This window comes from Danio rerio, chromosome 19, assembly GCF_052040795.2.
Source record: "Danio rerio strain M-AB ecotype USA chromosome 19, GRCz13ab, whole genome shotgun sequence".
Taxonomy (NCBI): domain Eukaryota; kingdom Metazoa; phylum Chordata; class Actinopteri; order Cypriniformes; family Danionidae; genus Danio; species Danio rerio.
Window position 1 is genome coordinate 48,893,675 of NC_141039.2, and position 25,695 is coordinate 48,919,369.

The following is a 25,695-nucleotide window of genomic DNA, read 5'->3' on the forward strand; positions in this document are numbered from 1 at the left end:
CCGCGCATGCGCACTACGCGCCGTGTGTGGCGGAGCAGGGAATGTGTGTCTGTCGTGAGGAGTTATCCGTGTAAAATCCTCGATCTTCGGGTGTTTATGCGGACAAGTCGCCTTTTCCACACACCGTTCACCTGTGACAGAAGATGTCCGTGTTCTCGGAGCCTGCGTTGGAGAAGAAACTATCAGAACTGAGTAACTCCCAGCAGAGCGTGCAGACGCTTTCTCTGTGGCTCATTCACCACAGAAAACACTCCAAAACCATCGTCAAAGTGTGGTACAGCGAGCTCAAGAAAGGTAAGAAAATGCACATTATCCCCCAAACACAAATAAAAGCATTACAGTGCGAGTTTATGTCACGTTTGGAGTTGAAATGTTCACATGTAGCAAACAAGCTAATCAGGTTTATCCTTTAGAAGCTAACAGCTTAGCTTATCTAGCGTTACATGTTTTGATTCCGTCGCTTTTTATACACGATATTATTAAGACAATTCCTCAATTTTTTACTGATTTTATGTATTAGCAAACGTTATACTAATCTGTACGCACAATTCAGCTATCGAGAGACCCTGCAATATGTGCTAGAGCAATCCATATCGATTTGTCACTACTTTAAATATGATTTTAATAAGTTACTAAATTAATATCTAGTGTAATATCAAGATTAGATGTGTCTAATCTGTTTTCCACAGTTTTTGATACTCCTTTTGACCCTGGCCGCCATTTTGAAGCGTTTACATATATGTATTCCTCAGTAGACCCAATTTTAGGCCTTAACTTTTGGTTTTGGGACACAGCCTTTGTTTACAGTGTGTTGTTACTGTACAAATGGCAACATACACTCACACCTCTTTTGCATATCATGCTTGATGTGTTGGAATGATAATAAATGAATGCGAGCAATTCCATGAAAATGTCAACCTTATAAAAAAATAAGCTTTTGACCAAAATAACAAAACCTATTTAAATTTGCTTAGTAAGGTCTATATTTTATTGTTAGGATGTGCTCTTGTTGAAGTTTTAAGGAAATTGGTTTGTTTATGCATGAAATATGAGGATTTTGCCAATGGTAATTATTTCATTATCATTCAACCACTTTTCGTGCTTTTAAAAAAGGGGTTAAAGACTCACCTTTTCCATGCTTTATGTTACAGCAGTAATCATTCTGCAGAAGGATTGGAGTCTGTAGTATAAATAATTACCCTTACTTTTTCATAACATTATTGCCCTTTTGATTTATGAGCTACATATTGAAGATGTCACGTCCGTAACGATTTAATGAAAAAGTTTATATTGTGGAATAAATATTATAACAAATGAAATGAAAATTTGTATACAAAGCCAAAATATGTCCATATTAATTATGATCGCTAACTCATCTCAGGTCTTTGCTCTAAAGAACCACAATTTTGCGTTACGGACGTGACCATTTTTGAACTCCTTATTAATATAAGCCAATGACTAGCGCATATTTGTTCATTATGATGCTGCATTACAATTACTGACTTACAATACATAACATACATATGTTATATCAAGAACTGAACATTTCAGTTAACTATAAACCACTTTAGTAACAATTCAGAAATAAATGTTTAATAAAGAGAACAACAATTTACATATTGCCATAATCTTGGCGCATAATCTTGGTGTTTTGGCGATGCAAAACACTTAATTCTTGTTTCTTTTGTAGATGACCGTCAAATAATAGATCAAATAGTTAAGATACAATTTATGCCAAACTAGGAATGCTGATTTTGATTCATTTTGGCAACCAACAACCGCTGGTTAACCGAATATTAACCGTTAACAGATTAATATCAAAATATTATTTAATAAAAAAATTGATGTGCCTATTTTGTCTGACACAGTAAATATTGCATTTTAAAATTCTGATTTAATATTGTGACATAACTGCCTAATCTGGTGATGCAGGGAAATTGTAGTAACTGAAAATATTTGTACAGAATAAAACAACAGGTAAATGTAAGCTGTATGACTTGATCATTGTTTGTCAACAACATAACTTTGAGTTTATTTGCTTTGAAAGCTTTCTCAAATTGATTGCAAACTTGTATTCGGGTGTTTAGGGCTGCACATTATATTGTTTAGCATTAATATCACAATATGTGAATTTGCGGTAGTCACATCGCAAGATGTCAAGCAATTTCAATTGCATTTAGACCATTTGGGTACAATAAATTATAAAGTTTGCCACTTTAACAAAGATTAATTGTGTTTATTTATACAATGAAGACTATAGAGTGTTGATTTACATTTGATTGTTAAATTTGTGTACTACAGTATGGTTAGACCAACAAAAACCAAGCACAAATTTAATTTTTGTTTTGTTGTTTTGTTTTCTGTGCATTTTCTGTGCATCTATTTTTCTGTGCAATCAGTGCATTTATTTATTTTGTGTATATATTTTTGTATATTTTAATGCAATTTTTATGTGGCCATTTTTCCAATATTGTTCAGGCCTAGTGGTGTTTGTAAAATCTTTGGTTCATCAATATTATTTAGTAATTATAATACAGTTTCACAGTGTTTTTTTTGTTTGTCTCTGTGTATATTAATTCATGCATTGGCTAAAATGAGATCATGTTAAATTATATACATAAAAGCATATCAAATGCAAATGTCTTCAGTGTTATAAATAACTTTTTTGAAAATAGTGTCAAAAGATAAATGCCATGATATTCCATTCTATTTTCTGTCAGTGAAACTGAAATATTCTTATAAATATTAAGTACTATGCTTATTCTCATTGTATGTATTTGAATGTGATTGTATTTTAAATAATTAACCCTTTGACTGCCCCTCCATCAAATGATTGACCATGCATTTACTGTTTTAAGTAAGGACTGTTCATGTATTTAAAGAATGACTGTTTTAAATAATGATTTACACTTGCAGCATTGTTGGTTTACAAAAATCATACATAATCCTGTTGCACTACTATACTTGATGTTGGTTTTATTGTAAAAAAACAAACAAACAAGAAAAATGTTGAACGAGAATCTGAAATATTTTACGGCATACTTAAAATAATAAAGATCTTATAGTATTCAAAAATTTTTACATTTTTATTATTTATTTAAATAAATTCTGCTTACACTTCATATTTTCAGATTTGTCATAGTATATGTATTAATTCAGGTATTTTTACCATAAACTGACAAATCAACCATTTGGTGGAGGCTAATATTTTAGAAATTATGGGATGTGTGGAACAAAAATGCATTGAGTGTGTTGACTAGTGACACTAGGAGTGAAGAAATGCAATACAAAAACTCTTTTTGGTGGGGTAGTTAAAGGGTCAAAAACTTGTTATCAGATGCATGAAGTATATCTGTATATACTAATTTCATAAGTATATTTAAAATTATATTCTTGTTTTTACCTTAACATTAAACAGGAAACATTTTAATGTATTAGAAAAAATTACAACTGTGTTTTAAAATTGTGATTATTTACACTAAGTAAAAATGCTGTGATCCACATTCCTTCTGTTGTCATAACACAAATTAATTAGATTTAGGCATGGGCCGGTATAAGTGTTTGGCGGTATGATAACCTTGGATATATAGTTGAAGTCAGAATTATTAGCCTCCTTGAATTATTAGACCTCTTGTTTATTTTTTCCCCAATTTCTGTTTAACAGAGCAGTTTTTTTTAACACATTTCTAAACATAATAGTTTTTGATAACTCATTTATAATAATGGATTTATTTTACCTTTACCATCATGACTGTAAATAATATTAGACTAGATATTATTCAAGACACTTCTATACAGCTTAAAGTGAAATTTAAAGGCTTAACTAGGTTAATTAAGTTAAATAGGCAGGTTTGGGTAATTAGGCAAGTTATTGTATAATGATGGTTTGTTCTGTAGACTATCAAAAAAAATATATACCTTAAAGGGGTTAATAATTTTGTCCCTAAAATGGTGTTTAAAAAATTAAAAGCTGCTTTTATTCTAGCCAAAATAAAACAAATAAGACTTTCTCTCTAGAAGAAAAAAATATTATCAGACATACTGTAAAAATTTTCTTGCTCTGCTAAAAATAATTTGGGAAATATTTAAAAAAGAAGAAAAAAAAAATCGAAGGGGGCTAATGATTCTGACCTCAACTGTAAATATCACAGTTTCACGGTATCACAGTATATAGATTACTGCTCTAAAATATATATTTTTTAATTGCCTGGGTAAAAAACAAAACCTTCTCCCTTTGTATATAATATATTTTAATTAGTATTTAATTAATTAATTAGTATTTTAATTAATATTTTATTCAGTTAAATTTTTTTTGGAAAAGTAAACATGTCAGGCAAAAAAAAAATCTTACTCATACCTTAGGAATGGTATAGCAGAAAATTTTGAGGGTTTTGAAACCTTGACTTTTCCACACTGCGGTATACCTTGAACACTGTTATCGTCCCATGTCTAATTAGGTGAACTTTAAATTTAAGTGGATTGACCAAAAAAGAGGGTGGCGCAGTGGGTAGCGTGTTCGCCTCACAGGAAGGTCACTGGTTTGAGTTCTGGCTGAGTCAGTTGACGTTTCTGTGTGGAGTTTGCATGTTCTCCCCGTGTTGCCGTGGGTTTCCTCCGGGTGCTTCGATTTCCCCCACAGTCCAAACACATGCGCTATAGGAGAAATGGATAAACTAAATTGTCCGTAGTGTATGTGTGTAAATGAGTCTGTGGGTGTTTCCCTGTGATGGGTTGCAGATGGAAGGGCATCCACTGCGTAAAACATATGCTGGGTAAGTTGGCGGTTCAGTCCACTGTCCCAACCCCTGATAAATAAAGGGACTAAGTCGAAAAGTAAATGAATGAATGAAAATAAAATAATTAAGTTGTCCCAAAAAAAAAACACACTGTATTTCTGACGGCAGACACGTGAACTAGGAGAAAGTTTTTCTCGTTTGGACTGTGGGGGAAACCGGAGCAACCGGAGGAAACCCACGCCAACACGGGTAGAACATGCAGACTCCCCTAAAATGCCAACTGACCCAACTGAGGCTTGAACCAGCAACCTTCTTGCTGTGAGGCGATCGTGCTACCCACTGCCTCACCATGCTGCCTATTATAGTCAACATTTTCTCTTTATTTCAAATATATGAAATAAACAAATGTATTTCACCTAAATGTTTGACACACACACACGTAGCCTGTACTGTGCCACTGACACACTGATTTAATAACTGTGACAAAGTGAAAATATAGGCTAGTGTCATTTCGAAATGACAGAAAAACACAAACCGTGGTGAAAACAACACACGAAATAAAACACAAACGGCTCGCGATTAGAATGAACAGCAAATCAGCCAGCAGAGGATCAATAACAGACTTTTATTGCTCATTTTTGTAAATTGCGCAACTTTCATACCTGTTAAGTTTCATGCCAGTACTCTGGTTTTCTCTCTCTCTCTCTCTCTCTCTCTCTCTTTCTCTCTCTTTCTCTCAAGTGGCTGTTTAAAAACATTTTTTTTAACTTGGTGAAATCCAGAATTTTAATTGATTTCCAGTATTACAAAACAATGGGTGATCTTATGTGTTTTGAAAAAAAATTGGTGTTACAAAGGAGTTTTATGTCAAATTTGTGATGAAAATTTAGAGTTTATGGTTCATTAGGCTGTTTCTAATTTTTATGTGTAACATTTGATTGTATAACGTCTTTAAAATGTTTATTAAAGGCGTGTTGAAAATTAAAAAAAAAAATCTCTTCTCTCTCTCTCTCTCTCTCTCTCTCTCTCTCTCTCTCTCTCTCTCTCTCTCTCTCTCTCTCTCTCCCTCTCTGTGTGTGTGTGTGTGTGTGTGTGTGTGTGTGTGTTAAAGAGCCGCTGAGCAAACAGCTGTCAGCACACACACTGTATTTCTGACGGCAGACACGTGAACTAGGAGAACGTTTTTCTCGCATTTCTGACACGCTTAAACCACATGTGACAGATTATAACGGCTTTAACAGACACATTTCTAAGTTGTGTGTCACAAAAAACACTCTGTTATCCATTAAAAACGTTATTGAAACCCATTTTCGGAGCGCAAATGACCAGTTGTACACGCTGTAAACGGAAGTTTTTAGCATTCTACCGGAAGACGCTGGTCGCTATGCCCTCCATGCAGCAGCCATGAAAAAGGTCTATATATCACAGGAAAACAAAACATCACAATGTCCTATAAACTAACTTTACTCTGACTTAAAAATGTGTCTTTAATGAACAGCTCCTTTCATATTGTCTAAACGTTTTTAAATTCAATTTATTTATAAGCCTTTACATTTTTGGTTTGATCAGCCACCATCATGGTACAGAAATAGCCCAGTTGTCTGTAGTTAGTACAGCACTGAGTGCTGCAGGGAATAGTAGTGCTCAAATTAATTCATAGCATTTCTTGCAGTCTCCCAGTGATAACCCTTACATTATTGCTTGTATGGTTTAACCTAGTTGCTTAGAAATGAGCTCCCTCTGGGCTAATGGGATACGATTACAGCTTCTGAATAATATGATCAAAACACACACACAGCCTTGTTGGAATTCAATATTGAGTTTAAGGTTGAATTCTGATGAGTTTTGTAGTCATTCATTTGTTTCATTATTTGTGTTTTTCGCCTGCAGATGGGCTTGGATGATGGGTGCATTGCTTGGGTGGTGCTTGAATGCAGGGCTATTTTTATATCCTCCATCTCTCCTGAGATCTCATTGTGTGTTAATAGTGAAGGTGCATTTCCCATAGCAGGTGTGTGTGTGTTCAGGAGGAATCGGTAACAAGCATTTTTCACCCATGGTCACAACCTAGCAACTATTTTTAGGGGTGTCGTTATCAGTATTTGGTCATAATGAGTTACTAAAACACTTGATCAGCTTGTTTGAGACATCCTTAACTATTGTTGTTGCTTTGTTTTCAGATTTCTACACAGTTGGTCCAAAACCAATGATATAAATGTTTATTTAACATTTAGCTTGAGATGCAGACAGCGCTCTAGGCTAGTTTTCAGCTTTAGGCAAGCTTTCAACAGCAGGCGGCGCTCGAGGCTAGTTTTTAGCTTTAGGCAAGCTTTCAACAGGAGGCGGCGCTCTAGGCTAGTTTTTAAACAGCAGACAGCATCATAGGCTAGTTTTTAAATGGCAAACGTTGCTCTAGGCTAGTTTTTAAACAGCAGACAATGCTCAAGGCTAGTTTTTAACAGCAGCCGGCACTCTAGGCTAGTTTTTAAACAGCAGACAGTATTATAGGCTAGTTTTTAAACGGCAGATGGCACTCTGGACTTTTTTTTAAACAGTAGACAATGCTCTATGCTAGTTTATAACAACAGACAGCGCTCTAGGCTAGTTTTTAACAGCAGACGACGCTCTACGCTAGTTTATAACAGCAGACGGCGCTCTAGGCTAGTTTTTAACAGCAGACGGCGCTCTAGGCTAGTTTATAACAGCAGACGGCGCTCTTCGCTAGTTTATAACCGCAGACAGCGCTCTAGGCTAGTTTATAACAGCAAACGGCATTCTAGGCTAGTTTTTAACAGCAGACGACGCTCTACGCTAGTTTATAACAGCAGACGGCGCTCTAGGCTAGTTTTTAACAGCAGACGGCGCTCTAGGCTAGTTTATAACAGCAGATGGCGCTCTTCGCTAGTTTATAACCGCAGACAGCGCTCTAGGCTAGTTTATAACAGCAAACGGCATTCTAGGCTAGTTTTTAACAGCAGATGTCGCTTAAGGCTAGTTTTTTTAACAGCAGATGGAGCTCTAGGTTAATTTTTAAATGTCAGACAGTGCTCTAGGTTAGCTTTCAAACAGCAGACGGTGCTCCACCCTAGTTTTTAAACATCAGATGTTGCTGTAGGCTAGTTTTTTTAAATAGCAGATGGTGCTTTAGACTAGTTTTTAAGTAGCAGACGGCGCTATAGGCAAGTTTTTAAACAGCAGACAATGCTCTATGCTATTTTTTTAAACAGCAGACGGCGCTGTAGGTTAGTTTTTAAATAGCAGATTGTGCTCTGGCCTATTTTTTACCAGCAGATGGCGATCTAGGCTAGTTTTTACCAGCAGATGGTGATCTAGGCTAGTTTTTACCAGCAGATGGCGATCTAGGCTAGTTTTTACCAGCAGATGGTGCTCTAGGCTAGATTTTAACAGCAGATGGCGCTCTAGGCTACTTTTTAAACGGCAAATAGCCCTCCAGGTTAGTTTTTTAAATAGCAGTTGGCACTCTAGGCAAGTTTTTTTTACGTCAGATGTCAGCCATCTGCTGTAAAAAACAAAGATCAGAATTGATTCAAAAGAGAATGGAAATGCATTCAGAAAATCTTAGAATCCATGCAGGATCATTTTTCGCTTTATTGTCTCCGGCCTATTAAACTTTTGTTTTAGGTGACAATTATTTAATTATTACTCTGCAGACAGCCTACTAAATCTCGAAATCTGTTCTCCTTGTTTGTCTTTCAGCTCAGGTGTCTCGTAAGCTGACATTTCTGTATCTTGCCAATGATGTCATACAGAACAGCAAGAGGAAAGGACCCGAGTTCACACAAGACTTTGCCCCAGTCATTGTTGATGCTTTCAAACACGTCTCCAGGTATATTTAGTCTGTTTACTGGTCATTATACCAGTCATCAGGAATAATCTTAAAATGATCAAATATTAACATAAAAAATCGGCAGCACTTTAAAATAATGGTCCATCAGTTAATGCATTTACTAACATGAACAAATAACAAATAATTAGTGTTAGGTTTATTATAGTATTCATTCTATATTTTATAATTCCATATTTCCATTATTAATTATGGTATAAATAAATAAAGAAATGTAAAACTCTCTGTTTCTTCTGTCCCCTCAGCGGAGGAGACGAGAGCTGTAAGAAACATCTAGGTCGAGTTTTGTCCATCTGGCAGGAGAGAGCCGTCTATGAGAACGACATACTAGACAAACTTGCAGACGTCTTGCGTAAGTACAATAAAAACATAACATTCACAGTCTTCAAAGGATATTTGAGACGTGAAATAGTTATTTAGAAAGTCATTTGTTTTGATATAAAGTCCTTCACATGTGTAATGTTTCTTCATTATCTACAGAGGTGGAAAAGAAGGCCCAAAAAAGGCCTTATGAAGAGATTAAGGTGAACGTTGATGATTTCGCCTGCCAAAGCTCCCCCGCCGAACCTCCACAGGTGTGAAAATACTTCAGGATATTCAAACTATTCATTGTGCAAATATTTAATATGTTATACAAATTCATAAACATCAAATGCCCAATGCAAACATTAGTTTTTTAAGTTACTAAGCATTATGAAAGCTTTTTTGTGTGAGACTAACATTTCAAACGGATTTATTATAAATTTTAAGACTAGTTATTTTAAACAAATGTCGTATTGACATTCAAGATTAGCATGGTGTTTTGATTAGCATGGTTTTTTGCTTAAAGGTAAAAACCACACTTATTGTTTGTTCTGCATAATTCATCTTGCTGTAAAACACATTCTATTGGACTTTCCTGCTTTTAATGACTGCAGGAGGGGTTTTTAACCGGTTGTAGTCCCATGCTTAGTTCATATTTGTGATTATTTATTTATGTAGCACCGTGGTCCTGCGTGACAAACCATTTTGTTCCACTGTATGTCCATGCATGTAGTGAAAAAACAATGAAGCTCAACTTGACTTGACGAGTTGTTGTGTGTGTCAGACTGCAGATCTGATCCGGACGCTGCAGGAGCTGGAGAACGCAGCCTCGAGTGACGCCGCTCTCCGCAAGAGGATCTCCGCTCTTCCCCCAGAGGTGCAGGACACCTCGCTGTTGCACAAAGTTCAAGGTGAGAAACACATAGTCTGTCTGTGTCTTCTTTATCTATCTATCTATCTATCTATCTATCTATCTATCTATCTATCTATCTATCTATCTATCTATCTATCTATCTATCTATCTATCTATCTGTCTGTCTGTCTGTCTGTCTGTCTGTCTGTCTGTCTGTCTGTCTGTCTGTCTGTCTGTCTGTCTGTCTGTCTGTCTATCTTCTTTATCTGTCTGTCTGTTGTCTGTCTGTCTTCTTTATCTATCTGTCTGTCTGTCTGTCTTCATCTATCTGTCTGTCTGTCTGTCTGTCTGTTTGTCTTTCTGTCTTCTTTATCTGTCTGTCTGTCTGTCTTCTTTATCTATCTGTCTGTCTGTCTGTCTTCATCTATCTGTCTGTCTGTCTGTCTGTCTACTTTATCTTTCTGTCTGTCTGTCTGTGTCTGTCGGTCGGTCTTCTTTATCTGTCTGTCTTTCTGTCTGTCTGTGTCTTGTCTGTCTGTGTCTTGTCTGTCTGTCTGTCTGTCTGTCTGTTTGTGTGTCTGTCTATCTATCTACCTATATATATTCAAAACCTTTGGGACATATTATGGCCCACTGATAATCATTTTAAATAATCGTGATTACAATTATGACAGCTTACAATTACAATTAAGCAGGCCCAGCTTCAACTGAACATAATTATTATTTTTTAAATCTAGACAGGCCTGTTTAAGTGTGTGTAAATGTAGATCAGTATATAATGCGGAGTATAACGTGAGCGTCTCCGCTTGTGTTTGTGTTTGTCAGATAAAGAGTCCGGAGAGCGTCTGTCTCGGCTGGTGGAGGAGGCCTGTATGCTGCTGGCGGATTATAGCGGACGGCTGGCGGCAGAAATCGATGACCGCAGGCAACTTACGCGCACGCTGGCCGTCTTTTTGCAGAGTCAGAGAGACGGTCTGGTCCAGAACGAGCAGAAACTAGAAGTGGGTATCTTCAGTTGCTTTCTCTACTCAATACTGGTCAAAAGTCTGGGATTTTGATGGGTAACACTTTACTGTAAGGTTGTTGTTAGTTAATGCATGTACTAACATGAATAAAGAATGAACAATACATTTATTACAGTATTTGTTCATGTTAGTTAATAAAAATACAGTGGTTTATTGTTAGTTCAGGTTAACTCGCGCTGCATTATTAAGTGCATTAGTAAATGTTGAACTGTGGTTATTTAATTCTGTACAAGTATTGCTCATAATTAGTTCATGTTAGTAAATACATTAACTAATAAAACGTTATTGGATCAATGAGATCTAATTTGATGCCATTTAATGCCTGTAAATACATGGTTTATTTAAAAGGATTTTTAAGTTGTTAACATAAGTTAAATTGGCAACCTGATGCTAGCTCTCTGCAACTCTCACATGGTCACCCACTGAAGCTAAGCAGGGCTGCGCCCGGTCAGTACCTGGATGGGAGACCACTTGGTAAAGCTAGGTTGCTGCTGGAAGTGGTGTTAGTGAGGCCAGCAGGGGGCGCTCAACCTGTGGTGTGTGTGAGTCCTAATGCTCCAGTTAAGTGAAGGGGACTCTGTACTGCACAGTGAACACCGTCTATCGGATGAGATGTTAAACCGAGGTCCTGACTCTCTGTGGTCCAGTAGTTGTAGGATGTCCTTCGAAAAAGAGTGGAGGTATAACCCCGACATCCTGGCCAAATTTGCCCGCTGGCCTCCTTACCATCCCCATATCATAATTGGCTTCATCACTCTGTCTCCTCTCCACAAATCAACTGGTGTGCGGTCTCGCGCAATATGGCTTCCGTTGCGTCATCCAGGTGGATGCTGCACACTGGTGGTAGATGCAGAGATTTCCCCCAAAAATTAGATTTATTTTTATGGTTATTAGGAGAGTGAGAAGCCTTTTCTGCTCATCAAGGCTGCTTTTTTTGGTCCGAAAATGCAGAACTTAAATTGTGAAATAACACAACAGTTTTCAATGCCCACAGTAATAACAGTAATAATAGAAATTATAATTTCTTCATGGTCATCAGATCCTTGTACTAGATTAAATTCTGAAGGATCGTGCGACCTGAATGCTGCAATAATGATGCTGAAATTTCCGCTATAAATCACAGGTGGAAATACAATTTTATCTATTGTATTTCGATTTTTATCTTAAATAAGAAGAGTTATTTAATAGTGCAGTTTTAACGTTTTTACTGTGTTTATTGCATAAATGCAGCATTTGTGAACAGAAAACGCTTCTTTAAAATGAAAATGTATAAATCTAACTGATCCCAAACTTTTGACCAGTGGTGTATGTTTATTATATTTATTTATTTAGGCTTCTCTAGGTCTTTTTTAACCACTGTGTAGTTGAAACGTATTCATTTACCTGCATAATCGAAATGTATCAACTACAGTTGAAACCAGAAGTTAACATACACTAAAAAAGGAACATAACCATTTTTTTTTATGTCTGATGGTAAATCATACTAAGCGTTTACTTTTTTAGTTCTGTTAGAATTACCTAAATGATTTACATTTGCTAAATGCCAGAATAATGAGAGAATTTTGTATTAATATTTAGACAGTTAAAAGTTTACACACATTTCCTTGGTATTTTTCTAGTTTTGCTTTTAAACTGTATAACTTTGGTCAAATGTTTTGGGTCTCCTTCCACAAGCTTCTCACAATAGTTTGCAGGAAGTTTGGCCCATTCCTCCTGACAGAATTGGTGTAACTGAGTCAGATTTGTAGGCTGTCTCGCTTTCACAAGCTTTTTCAACTGTGCCCACACATTTTCTATAGGATTGACATCAGGGCTTTGTGATGGCCACTCCAAAACATTCACTCAGTTGTGCTTAAAGCACATTTTAACTAATTTGGCAGTGTGCTTAGGGTCTTGGTCTGTTTGGAAGACCCATTTGTGGCCAAGTTGTAATGTCCTGGCTGATGTCTTGAGATGTTGCTTCAGTATTTCTCCATAATGTTCTTTCTTCATGATGCCATCTATGCTGTGAAGTGGACCAGTCCCTCCTGCAGCAAAACAGCCCCACAACATGATGCTGCCGCCCCCATACTTCACAGTTGGGATGGTGTTCCTAGGCTTGTAAGCTTCCCCCTTTGTCCTCCAAGTGTAACACTGGTCATTATGGCCAAACAGTTCAATCTTAGCTCCATCAGAGCACAGGACATGTCTCCAAACATCAGTCTTTTCTCAGTGTGATTTAGCTAATTGTAATCTGGCTTTTGTTGTTAATTCTGGCTTGTTGATTTTCCCATGTTGTCACACAATGAAGCAGTGTGTTTGAGCTTTTCCTTGAATACTATTCTACAGTTGTGCCTCCAATGAACTCAAATGTTGTCGATTAGCCAATCAGAAACTTCAAAAACCTTGACATCATCATCTGAGCTTTTCCAGAGGCAGAATAATCTTATTGTGTGTAAACTTGACTTTCAAGAAGAGTTTTAACAGTTTCTCTCACAATATTTCTCTCATTATTCTGCTATTAAGCAGAACAGAAACACATGTAATAATCCTAACTTACCTAAAAAAGGAAAAGTTTAGTCACATTAACATCTGACTTTTTTTTTTAATGGTTATATGCCTTTTTTACAGTGTATATAATTGTCAGGTTTCAATTAATAAGTGTATGCAACATACTGATCAGCTGCATGTCATTGCTTAATGTTTGGGTTTTTGTTCTGCCTATAGAGGGCAGCAAATCTCCAATATTAAGTAATGTCAGCAAACGCAGCTCTGAATGTCTTGTTACTGAGCAGGTAAGTATGAACCTGTTTTCTTGTTTCTTTTTGAGCATTAACAACTTAATTTTCCAGCCTCTGCCAACAGGTAGTGAAGCAGGTTCCTGTGTTCCTCCTGATGTTGTCTTTTTACAGAATGAATAAAAATAAAAGCACAAACATTTCAATCTTTTGAGTGTGGATGTTTCTTTGCTTATGCACTGGCTTTCACAAATACATACCCGGTCCTGTTGTCAAATAATTAAGGTTTTCTGTAGCACTTTAGTACTTTAATACGGGAGTCAGGTTTAGCTTAATATTTTTTTTTAAGATGATTTAATTCAACCAAGAAATTTAAAGCAGCAAGAATTTCTGTTTAACCGAGAGCGGTCAGCTTAAAGTAATCATAAATAATCTTACAGCATTTATCAATCTAACATGGTTAGTACGAATTTAATAATTACCAGATGTGTTTTTATAAATGCATATTATAAAATGCTAGTTTTACACAATCTATCAAAGACTAGATAGTCTGAACACTAATAAAAGCACAATTCCTGCATGTTGTCCAACACAAATCTATTAAGTTAACGTAATTGTGTGGATTTACTTAAAACAATTAGGTTTTCTTCCAGGAAAACTCAAGAATTGTGTTGATTCAGCTCATTTTAAATAAGTAGTTTTAAAAAGTAGCTTAAGTCATAGTTTGGAGTGAAAGTAAACTTCTAGAAGCTTTTATTTGTGCATTTATTTATTAGTTTTGCATGCAACTTGCCTTTTAAAATCAAACTGCACAATTTTTTTGTTATAAAAGTAGTTTTTATCCTGTTAGTAGATCAGAGTCTTCATATAATAATGTCAATATTTCACATTTAAATGTCTAGTTAATATTGTAATACATTAACCATATACTTAAAACTAAATGAGTCTTACCTACAACATATGCATCTAATGTAGTGAGACAGACGTGTAAAACGCTTTTGATTAGAATTGATGTTTAAAATAAAGTTTGATGCATGCAAAATGTAATTTCAGATGCATTTGATTTTATATTCACACCCTGTTGCCACACATCTGTGTTTAGACCCATTATGAAAGTCAATTTTGCATAATAGGTCCTCTTTTGAGACACTTGATAGAACAGAAAAACCTTTTTACACTGTTTAACTAATGTGTGTAGTTTAACCTTTCATTACTAATGTAAACTAGTGACAGTACTAGAGGTGTAAAAATAATTAAATAACATCTATATGATGATGTATGTGGTTTAGAAACTAGCATACACTTAAAAAGGCATTTATATACACTCATATTGTCTAAAATGTACTAAAGTGTGTAGAGTTTGATGCATTATTGTGAAATTTATTTAATGGTTAAGTAATTGCTTCAAATAATGTATGAGTTAGTGTTTCCAGAGAGAAATAAGCCAATGTTAGGTGAAAACAACCCAGCAAAATATGCTGTACATTTTTATGCATATGTTTTGAAGGATTTATAAGAGCTGCTTTATAACACTTAAAAAATGCTGGGTTGTTGTGGCCCATTTTTGCTTTAAATCCAGCGATGGGTTATTGTTTTCAATTAAATTCATAGGATTTTTTTCTTCTTCTTTGAAGTAGCTTTTAAAAAGCTTTTTTGTATAGCCATTAATTTTAATACATTTATTTTTACATTTATTTAAACATTTGAAATTACAAAAAAAAAAAAATGGTATAGGTGTACCATGTGATCATATACAGTAATATGATATATAGGATAGCCATTAAGAACATACTCGGGAATTACTGTCCCATACTTTATTTAAAGAATATATTTGCAAAATGATGTGATCATATACTAAAGTGTGTTTGAGGGTTTTTTTGTGAAAAACATATGCTGCACATTTTTTAATCATCAATTTTAAAGGATTTTTGTGATCTGCTTTATAACACTCTCTAAATGCTCGGTTGTTGTAACCTATTTTTACTTCAAGTTTGGATATTTGGTTATTTTTTCCAATTGAATTTAAATTACTTTTTGTTTTCTTTGAAGCAGCTCTTAAAAAACCTTCGATATATAGTCAATTATTATTATTATTATTATTATTATTATTATTATTATTATTGTTATTATACATTTATTTAAAAATTTGCAATGACAAAATCTTTTTCTGAGTGTCTCATGTCATACAATAATATGATATAAGCCATTTAAAAATTCATGGGAGATACTGTCCCATACTTTATTTAAAGAATATATTTGGAAAATTATGTGATCATATACTAAAGTGTGTTTGAAACATTATTGTAAAATATTTAATAGTAGAGTAAATGCTTCAAATATTATATGGGTTAGTATTTCCAGAGAGAAACATGACAATGTAGGGTTAAAACAACCCAGAATTTTTAGTGAAAAAATTATGCTGCACATTTTTTAATCATCAATTTTAAAGGATGTTTAAGATCTGCTTTATAACACACTCTAAAAATGCTGGGTTGTTGTAACCCATTTTAACTTCAAGTATGGACAAACCCAACATTGGGTTATTTTTTTAAATGGAATTTAAATTACTTTTTGTTTTCTTTGAAGCAGCTCTTTAAAAACCTTTGATATATAGCCATTTATTATTATTATTATTATTATTATAATTATTGTTATTTTACATTTCTTTAAACATTTGCAATGACAAAACCTTTCTATAAGTGTTTCATGTCATCATATAAAATAATATGATATGTAGTATAGCCATTAAATAAATTCTCAGTCCCATAATCTATTAGAAGAAGATAAATTTGTAAAATTGTGGTCATATACTAAAGTGTGTTTGATACGTTTAGTGTAAAAGATTTAACAGTTGAGTAAATGCTTCAAATAATGTATGGGTTAGTATTTCCAGAGAGAAACATGCCAACGATGAGTTAAAACAACCCAGAATTTTTTGTGAAAAAATTATGCTGCACATTTATTAATCATCAATTTTGAAGGATTTTTAAGATCTGCTTTTTAACACACTCTAAAAATGCTTTATTTATTTATTTATTTATTTTGAAGCAGCTCTTCAAAAGCCTTTGGCCATATTTATTTATTCATTTTTACATTTATTTTAAGATTTGCATTGACAAAACTGTGTTATAGGTGTTTTGTTTTATCGTAATACAATATATCCCCATTAATACACTATCTGGCAATACTAACCCATACTTTATTTGAAGCATATATATTTGCAAACGTGTTTGATAATATACTAAACTGTGTAGAGTTTGATACAATTATTGTAAAAGATTTAGTAAATGCTTCAAATAATGTATGGGTTAGTATTTTCAGAGAGAAACATGACAATGATGGGTTAAAACAACCCAAAATTTTTAGTGAAAAAGTATGCTGGACATTTTTTAATCATCAATTTTAAAGGATTTTTAAGATCTGCTTTATAACTCACTCTAAATGCTGCGTTGTTGTAACCTATTTTTGCTTCAAGTATGGACAAACCCAACATTGGGTTTTTTTTTTTTTTTCAATTTAATTTGAATTACACTTTTTTTCTTTGAAGCAGTTTTTAAAAAGCCTTTGATATATAGTCATTTATTATTATTAATATTATTATTATTATTATTGTTATTATTATTTAACATTTATTTAAACATTTGAAATGACAAAACCGTGGTATAGGTTTCTCATGTCATCATATTTAATAATATGATATATAGTATAGCCATTAAAAAATTGACGGGAAATACTGTCCCATACTTTATTTAAAGAATATATATTTGCAAAATTATGTGATCATATACTAAACTGTGTAGAGTTTGATACGTTTATTGTAAAATATTTAACAGTTGAGTAAATGCTTCAAATAATATATGGGTTAGTATTTCCAGAGAGAAACATGCCAACGATGGGTTAAAACAAGCATTTTTTGTGAAAAAGTTATGCTGCTTATTTTTATAATAATCAATTTTAAAGGATTTTTGAGATGTGCTTTATAACACACTCTAAAAGCCTTTGATTTATAGCCATTTATTTATTCTTATTTATTTATTTTTACATTTATTTTAAGATTTGCATTGACAAACAGTGGTAAAGGTGTCTTGTGTCATCATAATATATTATAATACAATATATAGCTGCTAAAAAAAACACATTCTCTGGCAAAACTTACCCATACTTTATTTGAAGGATATATATTTGCTAATTTTTTTGATAATAAACTGTGTAGAGTTTGATACGTTTTTTGTAAAAGATTAATTAAATATTCACTGTTAAACATGCTGGGTTTCCCACAATCGAATCGGGACAACATGAAGGAATTAATTTATTAGTTTTAACAAGTTTAAGTGGATTAAACATACATAAAACAGTTAAGTTGTTCCTAAAATCATTAAGAATTGTGTTCTCAGCTTGTTTTAAATAAGTAGTATCAAGAAAACATCATTTTTTTGAGTGTTGAAGTATTTGTAGACCTCTTTTATTGTCATTGGTTTGATCAAATTTGTGTAAATAAATGCTTCAAGCTTATAAAAGTTGCTATTTATAATATTTCAAAGCATTTCTTTTTTCTAAATATAAAAGCATTATGTGATTGTCATTGGTTTACATTTGCAATGCAATACTAACATCAAACTATATTCAGATTTGTTTAAAATTTTCAAATGTTACCTTTTAATCCCTTAAACATGCACAGTGAAATGCATCAGAAATTACAACTATATTTTAAGCATTGATACTCACAAAAATAAACTACAAGTCACAATACTTTAGATGCATATATTAGATGCACGCTATTCACATCGCTTCCATGGAGTGTTTCAAATTTTCAAGTTATTATAATGCATTGAATATATTTTGCACCCTGGTCACTGGTTTATGTTTGTAATGAAAGGTTAAACTGCTGACATTAGTTAAAAAGTTAAAGAGTTTTCTGTTCTGTCAAGTGTTTAAAATATTTTTAAAAATGCCTTTTAAATCACCTTAACGTGCATGTGTGTAATTAAAGTAATGCATCTGAAATCACAACTGCATGAATTCATACAAAAATAAACAGAAACTGAGATTCAGTTATAAAGTTTACTTTTAAGTTTAAAAAAGTTTTTTTTTTCCTATGGAGTATATCAAGTTTCAAGTTACTATTTATAGTACTTGTACATGTAATTGTGTGTGTGTACTACTACATGGAAAAAAAAGAAGAGAAAAAAACATCTTGTTTTCAGAAGAAAAATTAAGTGAGTTTTTCCTTACTGGTGAATCTACTGACAGTTTAAAGAAACATTTTAAAAGTTTAAAATTTGTTTTCTGTTCTATCGAGTGTTCCAAAAATTCAATTGTCCAAATTCAAACACTTCAGAGCATTTTTCTGCTGATAATATTTTGCAGATGTTAACATGTTTTTTTTTTTGTTCTAATTCTTTTATTCCTTATACTTTTTTCCCTTTTTTTAAACTCGTGTTTTAGGTTTAAATTTGAAACAAAAGGTTAAACTACTGGCAGTTAGAATAAATCGATTAAAAAGTTTGAAAATTGTTTCCTGTTCCATTGAGTGTTCCAAAAATTCAAAAGTTCACAAACAAAAGGGTAAACTGCTGACAGTTGATCAGTTAAAAAATTCCATTGAGAATTCAAAAGTTCAAATTGAAACACTTTAAAGCATTTTTCTGCTGCTAATATTTTTCAGTTATGTTGTTTGCATGTTTTTTAAAACAAACAGTTTTTTTGCTCTCTTTTTTACGTGTGTTTCAGGTTTACTTTTAAAAAGAAAGGTTACACTACTGACAGTTAAAATAAATCAGTTAAAAAGTTTATAAATTGTTTTCTGTTTGTTCTATGGAGAGTTTCAAAAATTCAGAAGTTCACAAACAAAAGTTAAACTGCTGACAGTTAAAATAAATCAGCTAAAATTTTAAAAATCATTTTCTGTTCCATCAACTGTTCCAACAATTCTAAAGTTCAAATTCAAACACTTCAAAGCATTTTTCGTCTTCTAATTATCTTCTAATAAAGTCTTTTTTAACGCGTTTCAGAAATATAAGCATAAACTGGCTGATATTTCAGTATTTGAAATGAAAGGTTAAACTACTGACAGTTAAAATAAATCGATTATAAAGGCTCAAATTAGTTTCCTGTTCCTTCGAGTGTTCCAAAAATGCAAAATGTCACTTCAAAACTTTTTTTTTTTTTGCTAATATAACTTGTCACTTATTATGTTCTTAGCATGTTTTTATGACACTATTTCCTCATTTATTTATTTATTTATTTATTCATTTATTTTGCAAGGTGATTGTCACTGGTTTATATTTAAAATGCTAGGTTTAACTACAGACAGTTAAAAAGGTCAGTTAAAAAAAACATCTGTTAAAATTTTCAAAATCATTTTCTTTCATCGAGTGTTCCAAAAATTCAAAAGTTCAAATTCAAATACTTCAAAGCATTTTTCTTCTGCTATTATAATTTGGCCCTTACTATGTTCTTCAGAATTATTCCTGAATTATATTTCAGGAAAATAAGCATAACCTGGCTAATATTTCAGTATATGCACTTCCATGTTTGTCACTGTTTGAAATGAAAGGTTAAACTGCTCACAGTTAAAATAAATCACTTCAAAAGTTCCACCGAGTGTTCCAAAAATTCAAAAGTTCAAATTCAAACACTTCAAATCATTTTACTTTCGTAAAATGTTTTAATGACACTTAATTCCTCATTTATTTTTATTTAATTTGTTTGCATGTGTGTGTTTCAGGAGTACAAGCGTAAGCTGGCGCGGGTGTCGCAGGTACGGAAGGAGCTTCGATCTCGCCTCAACGGGCTGCCAGATCTGTCCCGGCTCCCGAACGTCACAGGTGGACACATGCGTCTGCCCTCGTCCGGTGATCTGTACAGCCCGTCTGATTGAGCAGGACTCTTGATCATCTTCACACTAACACTCTTTAATCTCATCCGGCCACTATAATATTAGTGGATGCGTCCGATATGCAGTCCGTGGCTGCTCGAGTGTTGCTGAGATAAAAACACCTCAGTTTGTCGTCCCTCAAATATCGCTCAAATGCATTGGGATCAGTGCAGACATTTAAGTGATTTGTTTCCTTTTAAAGCTTTGTTTTGGAAGCTTCCAGACAGCATACATTAAAATAAACACGCCATATTTAAATGCACACTGCAAAAGATGCATTTCTTAGAGTTTTTCTAGTCTAAGTATCTAAATATTCTTAAATCAAGAAGCTTTTTCTTTCAAAGCAAAACCTATTTTGTTGTTTTAAGACATACTATAACAAAATAAAGTGAGTTTTTCCATTAAAACAAGCTAAATAATCATTTTTTAAACATTTATTTACCTGCTTTTTGCTTTTACAAAAACTACAACAAAAACAAAACAATGCAATGCAATACAATAACAATGCATATAAAACACAATACCTAAAAATACTACCTTATGACAGAACACAGAGGGACAAATGCACAGACAAGCAAAGTATAATTTGGCTGATCAAGTAATGCATAAAAAAAGTAATTATAAAGTAACATTGTTCTTATATTGACAAAAACAAAGCATTTTTCTGTCATAATAGTTTGGACACATTATTAAAAACATTATAGATTATGAATAGTACATATCAATTCCACTCGATCTTTATTAAATATGTTATTGACAGAGATCACTAGCTTAGTTTGCAAGCTAAATAATCTTATGTCAAAAGGAAAAGCAAGATTATTTTGCTTATCACATTGGCAGAGACAGGGAAACTCACTTAATTTTGATGTATTATTTCTGAAAACAGGACAATATTCTCTACTTGTCTAGTAAATGCATCTTGATTTAATATTTTTTTTTAGATATTTTGGCTAGAAACAAGACACAAAATCTGAAAAGCGTGTTTTACAGTGTACAAAAAACATTTTCTTCGAGTTCTTCTGTTTGTTTCTAGTCCAAAACAGACAAATATTCTTAAATCAAGATGCATTTTCTCAAAAAATATAGATTATTGTCTTGTTTTTAGAAATAATATGCCAATGTTAAGTGAGTTTTTCCTTAAAACAAGCAAATTAATATCATGTGAGAGGGAAAAACAAGATTATTTTGCTTATCACATTGACAGAGACAGGGAAACTCACTTAATTTTGATGTATTATTTGTGAAAACAGGACAATATTCTCTACTTGTCTAGTAAATGCATCTTGATTTAATATTTTTTTTTAGATATTTGGACTAGAAACAAGACACAAAATCTGAAAAGCGTGTTTTGCAGTGTACAAAAAACATTTTCTTCGTGTTCTTCTGTTTGTTTCTAGTCCAAAACAGATAAATATTCTTAAATCAAGATGCATTTTCTTAATAAATATAGATTATTGTCTTGTTTTTACAAATAATATGCCAATGTTAAATGAGTTTTTCCTTAAAACAAGCAAAATAATATCATGTGAGAGGGAAAAACAAGATTATTTTGTCTACCCTATTGGCAGAGACAGGCAAAATCCCTTTATTTTGACGTATTATTTCTGAAAACGAGACAATATGTTTTGCTTGTCTAGAAAATAATTCTTGATTTAAGAATTTTAGACTAGAAACATGACAAAACAAGTAAAATAAGTATTTTTTTTTGCAGTGCAATTAAAAAAAATATCTTACTTACAGTTTTTGTGTTCGTTTCTGGTCCAAATATCTAAAATATTCTTAAATCAAGAAGCATTTTTTTAATAAGTATATTATATAGTTATGTTTTCAAAAATAATATGTCAAAATTAAGTGAGTTTTCCTTAAAACAAGCAAAATAATCTGCATGTGAGGTAAGTAAAATATATGAATTGAAACTGAAAACAGGATTATTTTGCTTCCCCCATTGGCAGATTATTTAGCTTGTTGTAAGGAAAACTCACTTAATTTTGACTCATTATTTCTGAAAACAAAACCACATTTTTATCTTGTCTATAAAATGCTTCTTGGTTTCAGAATCTTTAGATATTTGGACTAGAAATACGCTGACAAGCATCTTTTGCAGCCCACCTGTGATACTACATTACACTGAGGTTTGGTTGGATAATACCCATCTGTAGCTTCTCTTGATGGTAGATTTCCACACATGTGATGTTGTTTTTGTATTTTTTGCAGTGATTATCAGTTTCACCGCAGTATCCTATAAAAGCAGCTGCAGCATTTTAGTGCGGCGACCATAACGAGTTCATAAAGAGATGTCGGTCACTTTACAATAAAGGTACATTAGTTAGTGTATTTACTGACATGAAGAAACTATGAATAATATATTTAATAAAAGTATTTATTAATTTTGATAACATTTAATGAAAATACGCTGCTTTTCTTAATTAAAAATGTCTTGTTTCTAGTTAAAATATATAAAAACTCTTACATCAAGAAGCATTTTCTAGACAAGTATAAAATATTGTGTTTTCAGAAAAAAAAAACAAGTGATAATTGAGTTTTTCCTTAAAACACACAGAATAATAAACACATTAAAATCTTTTTATTATTAAATGTGTGTGTGTGCATGTGTATATATATATATATATATATATATATATATATATATATATATATATTATATGTATATATGTTTTAAATCTGAGTCTATTTTGCTTGTTGTAATAAGAAATATTTAATATTAGTTTTAAACTAAAAACAATATTATTTTTCTTGTTTTTAAGGAAATTAACCTATTAAATTTGACGTATTATTTCTTAAAACACGATGATAGTTTTTGCTTGTCCACAAAATGCTTCTTGATTTAAGAATTTTTAGTTATTTGGACTAGAAACGACAAAAATAGTGCACAGTGGCTCAGTATCTCTGTGCATTATTTAATGTTAATTATTAAGCACACATTTGGATTTTAATGCATTAGGTAATGTTGATTTGTGGTTATTAAATGCTGTAAGTAATGCTGTAATATTGATCATTCTTAGTTCATGTTAGTAAATATACTAGCTAACATTAATGAACCTTTATTGTAAAGTGTGACTGAACTGTATTGTCCTTTCTGGGTTTTTACTTTCCAAAATGCTGAGTTTACCTCAAAATATTCAGATTTTAATCTCTTTAGGTTTATGATCAAAAAACTAGATGCCTCAAAATATTAATCAAACAGGTTTTGTCTTGTTTTTAGTTCAAATATCTAAACTTTCTTAAATCAACAAGCATTTTCCAGACAAGCAGAAATAATTGTGTTTAAAATAATATTAATATTTAAATGAGTTTTCCTCTTAAAACAAACAAATGCAAATAATAATAAAATAATTTAAAATATATTTTTCTTACCCCACTGACATATTATTTTTATTAAATTGTTATAATTATTAAAATACATTAAATAAACATTATTATTATTAATTATTATTATGTATTTTTGATTAAAATAAGCAGATTTTGATAAATGTTTTAACAATAAATATTTAAAAAGTATTGTGTAATATGTTTAATATTGTCACAATCTCCAGAGATCTAGCCCATGCAGATTTCTTGAGAACTACAAATCTATTAGCAAAAGTACTACAAGATCCAGTCATGCACCACTCACACACCTGGCCTAGATCCCCAAGTTTGAATCTTGTAGTCCATTTAATGGCAGATTTGTAGTTCTGTGCAATTATCTGTGTTTAAAAGCGATCTGCACAGGCTGGTGATCGTGACAAATATACATTATAATGATTTAATAATAATCTGCCAGTGGGGGTAAGCATAATAGTCTAGCAAAAGTTTCTTGATTTACGCTTTATTTTTAGATATTTACACAATAGATACAAGACAAAACCTCAAGATCAGAAAACCTATTTTTCCTCAGTCTTCATCTCGTCCTCTTGGTCTGCTTTAAGGTGACTCTGGGTTTGCAGCGTTTGTGTTTTTGTGCGTTTTACTGTGATGAAAAGAAAATACTTGTTACGACCGTTTTCTTTGTAGGATCTAAAGAGACGCTCTTTGCCTGTGAAACCACACCTTTTAACTTATTTAGTTGCAATGCAAGTGTACATTTTAACATCAGCCTTTGTAAATATAATGTGTCTGAGCCAAATAAAGAGCTGAAGGCAAAGAATGAAAACAAATCCACTTATTTTCTTATATTAATATCAGAGGTCAATCGTGCATGTCGCTGTTATAAACTGTTTATTTTCTTAGTATTTGAGTCAGAGAGTAAATGTTTTCGATTTTATATACATAGAAAGCCAAATAAATGCTTAAGTTAAGTGTTGAAACGTGTTTCAAACAACTTTTGTGAAAATAAAATGTCAAAATATGGGTGAAATAATCTGTCGTCATTCTGCAAAACAGATATATATATATAATTGAAACTACATAAATATTCTGACCTGTGTTTATTAAGTGTTCATCTCAGATTGGTTTGATGATTAAAACGTCCTGCTGATAAATGGGTTAAACTTAGTGGTTTGAAGACGAAATTAGAATCTTAAAATAAATAATGAAAAACATTTAAGGGCCAATCACAGGGCAGCAACTCAATGCTTTTAGGCATGTAGACATGGTCAAGATGATCTGCTGCAGTTCAAACTGAGCATCAGAATGGGGGAGAAAGAGGATTTAGGTGACTTTGAATGGTTGTTGGTGCCAGATGGGCTGCTCTGAGTATTTCAGAAACTGCTGATCTACTGGGATTTTCACTCACAACCATCTCTAGGGTTTACAGAGAATGGTCCAACAATGAGGAAATATCCAGAGAGCGGCAGTTCTGTGAGTTCACTGTACTCAAATGGCCTCCACAGTCAGCAGAGCTCAATCCAATAGAGCACCCCTTTTGGATGTGGTGGAACGGGAGATTGGCATCATGGATGTGCAGCCGACAAATCTGCAGCAACTGTGTGATGCTATCATGTCAATATGGAGCAAAATCTCTGAGGAACCCGGTACTAGTATACCTAATAAAGTGGCCGGTGAGTATTTTTTTCTCTTATTTTTTTTTTTAATTGTGTGTCTTTTATAAATCTGTAATAAATAAATAATAAAAGTGTTACATATTTATAATAATATTAGGTTAATATATATAGAGGCCAATTTGCACAGTACATTAAGATTAAACTATGCATGGTTTAAATGTCATAATTATCGAATGGAATTTAAAAATTATAATTTTAATTGTCTTTATTATTCAGTGTTTTTGTATAAATTCTGTATAAATATATAATTTTGACATGTAAAATGATTTTTAGCTTCTGATAAAAGGTCAGTGGTTAGCACTGTCCCCTCACAGCA

The 25,695-nt window shown here is 32.7% G+C and overlaps 1 protein-coding gene and 1 long non-coding RNA gene across 4 annotated transcripts; one reads left to right on the forward strand and one right to left on the reverse strand.

Annotated features, from left to right (window-relative positions):
* Positions 1-4: 4 nt before the first annotated feature.
* rprd1a (regulation of nuclear pre-mRNA domain containing 1A) lies at positions 5-24,736 on the forward strand. 3 transcript variants are annotated; one of them, XR_015945507.1, is made up of 8 exons: positions 5-294; positions 8,454-8,583; positions 8,847-8,953; positions 9,082-9,176; positions 9,689-9,815; positions 10,583-10,758; positions 20,227-21,284; positions 21,650-24,533. XR_015945507.1 is itself a non-coding variant. In XM_087296115.2 (7 exons), the coding sequence occupies exons 1-7, from the start codon at positions 144-146 to the stop codon at positions 20,377-20,379; spliced, it is 939 nt and encodes a 312-aa protein (XP_087152241.1). In that variant the 5' UTR covers positions 5-143; the 3' UTR covers positions 20,380-24,736. The 3 variants fall into 3 exon arrangements, 2 of the variants coding, with proteins under 2 accessions (XP_087152241.1, XP_087152242.1); XM_087296115.2 differs by having other exon boundaries at positions 20,227-24,736; XM_087296116.2 differs by lacking the exons at positions 20,227-21,284; positions 21,650-24,533 and adding an exon at positions 13,614-13,705.
* On the reverse strand, positions 13,400-17,147 carry LOC147832674 (uncharacterized). Its single transcript, XR_015945525.1, has 2 exons — positions 16,936-17,147; positions 13,400-15,451 (listed from the first exon to the last, which is right to left on the reverse strand). It is a non-coding gene; the product is annotated as an uncharacterized LOC147832674 (long non-coding RNA).
* Positions 24,737-25,695: the final 959 nt, after the last annotated feature.

Excerpts from the sequence above, each read along its gene's own strand:
- rprd1a (XM_087296115.2), top strand. The coding sequence starts at position 144 with ATGTCCGTGTTCTCGGAGCCTGCGTTGGAGAAGAAACTATCAGAACTG. Across the intron at positions 8,584-8,846 it reads GCTTTCAAACACGTCTCCAG|CGGAGGAGACGAGAGCTGTA; the intron begins GTATATTTAGTC and ends CTGTCCCCTCAG. Across the intron at positions 10,759-20,226 it reads AGAACGAGCAGAAACTAGAA|GAGTACAAGCGTAAGCTGGC; the intron begins GTGGGTATCTTC and ends TGTGTGTTTCAG.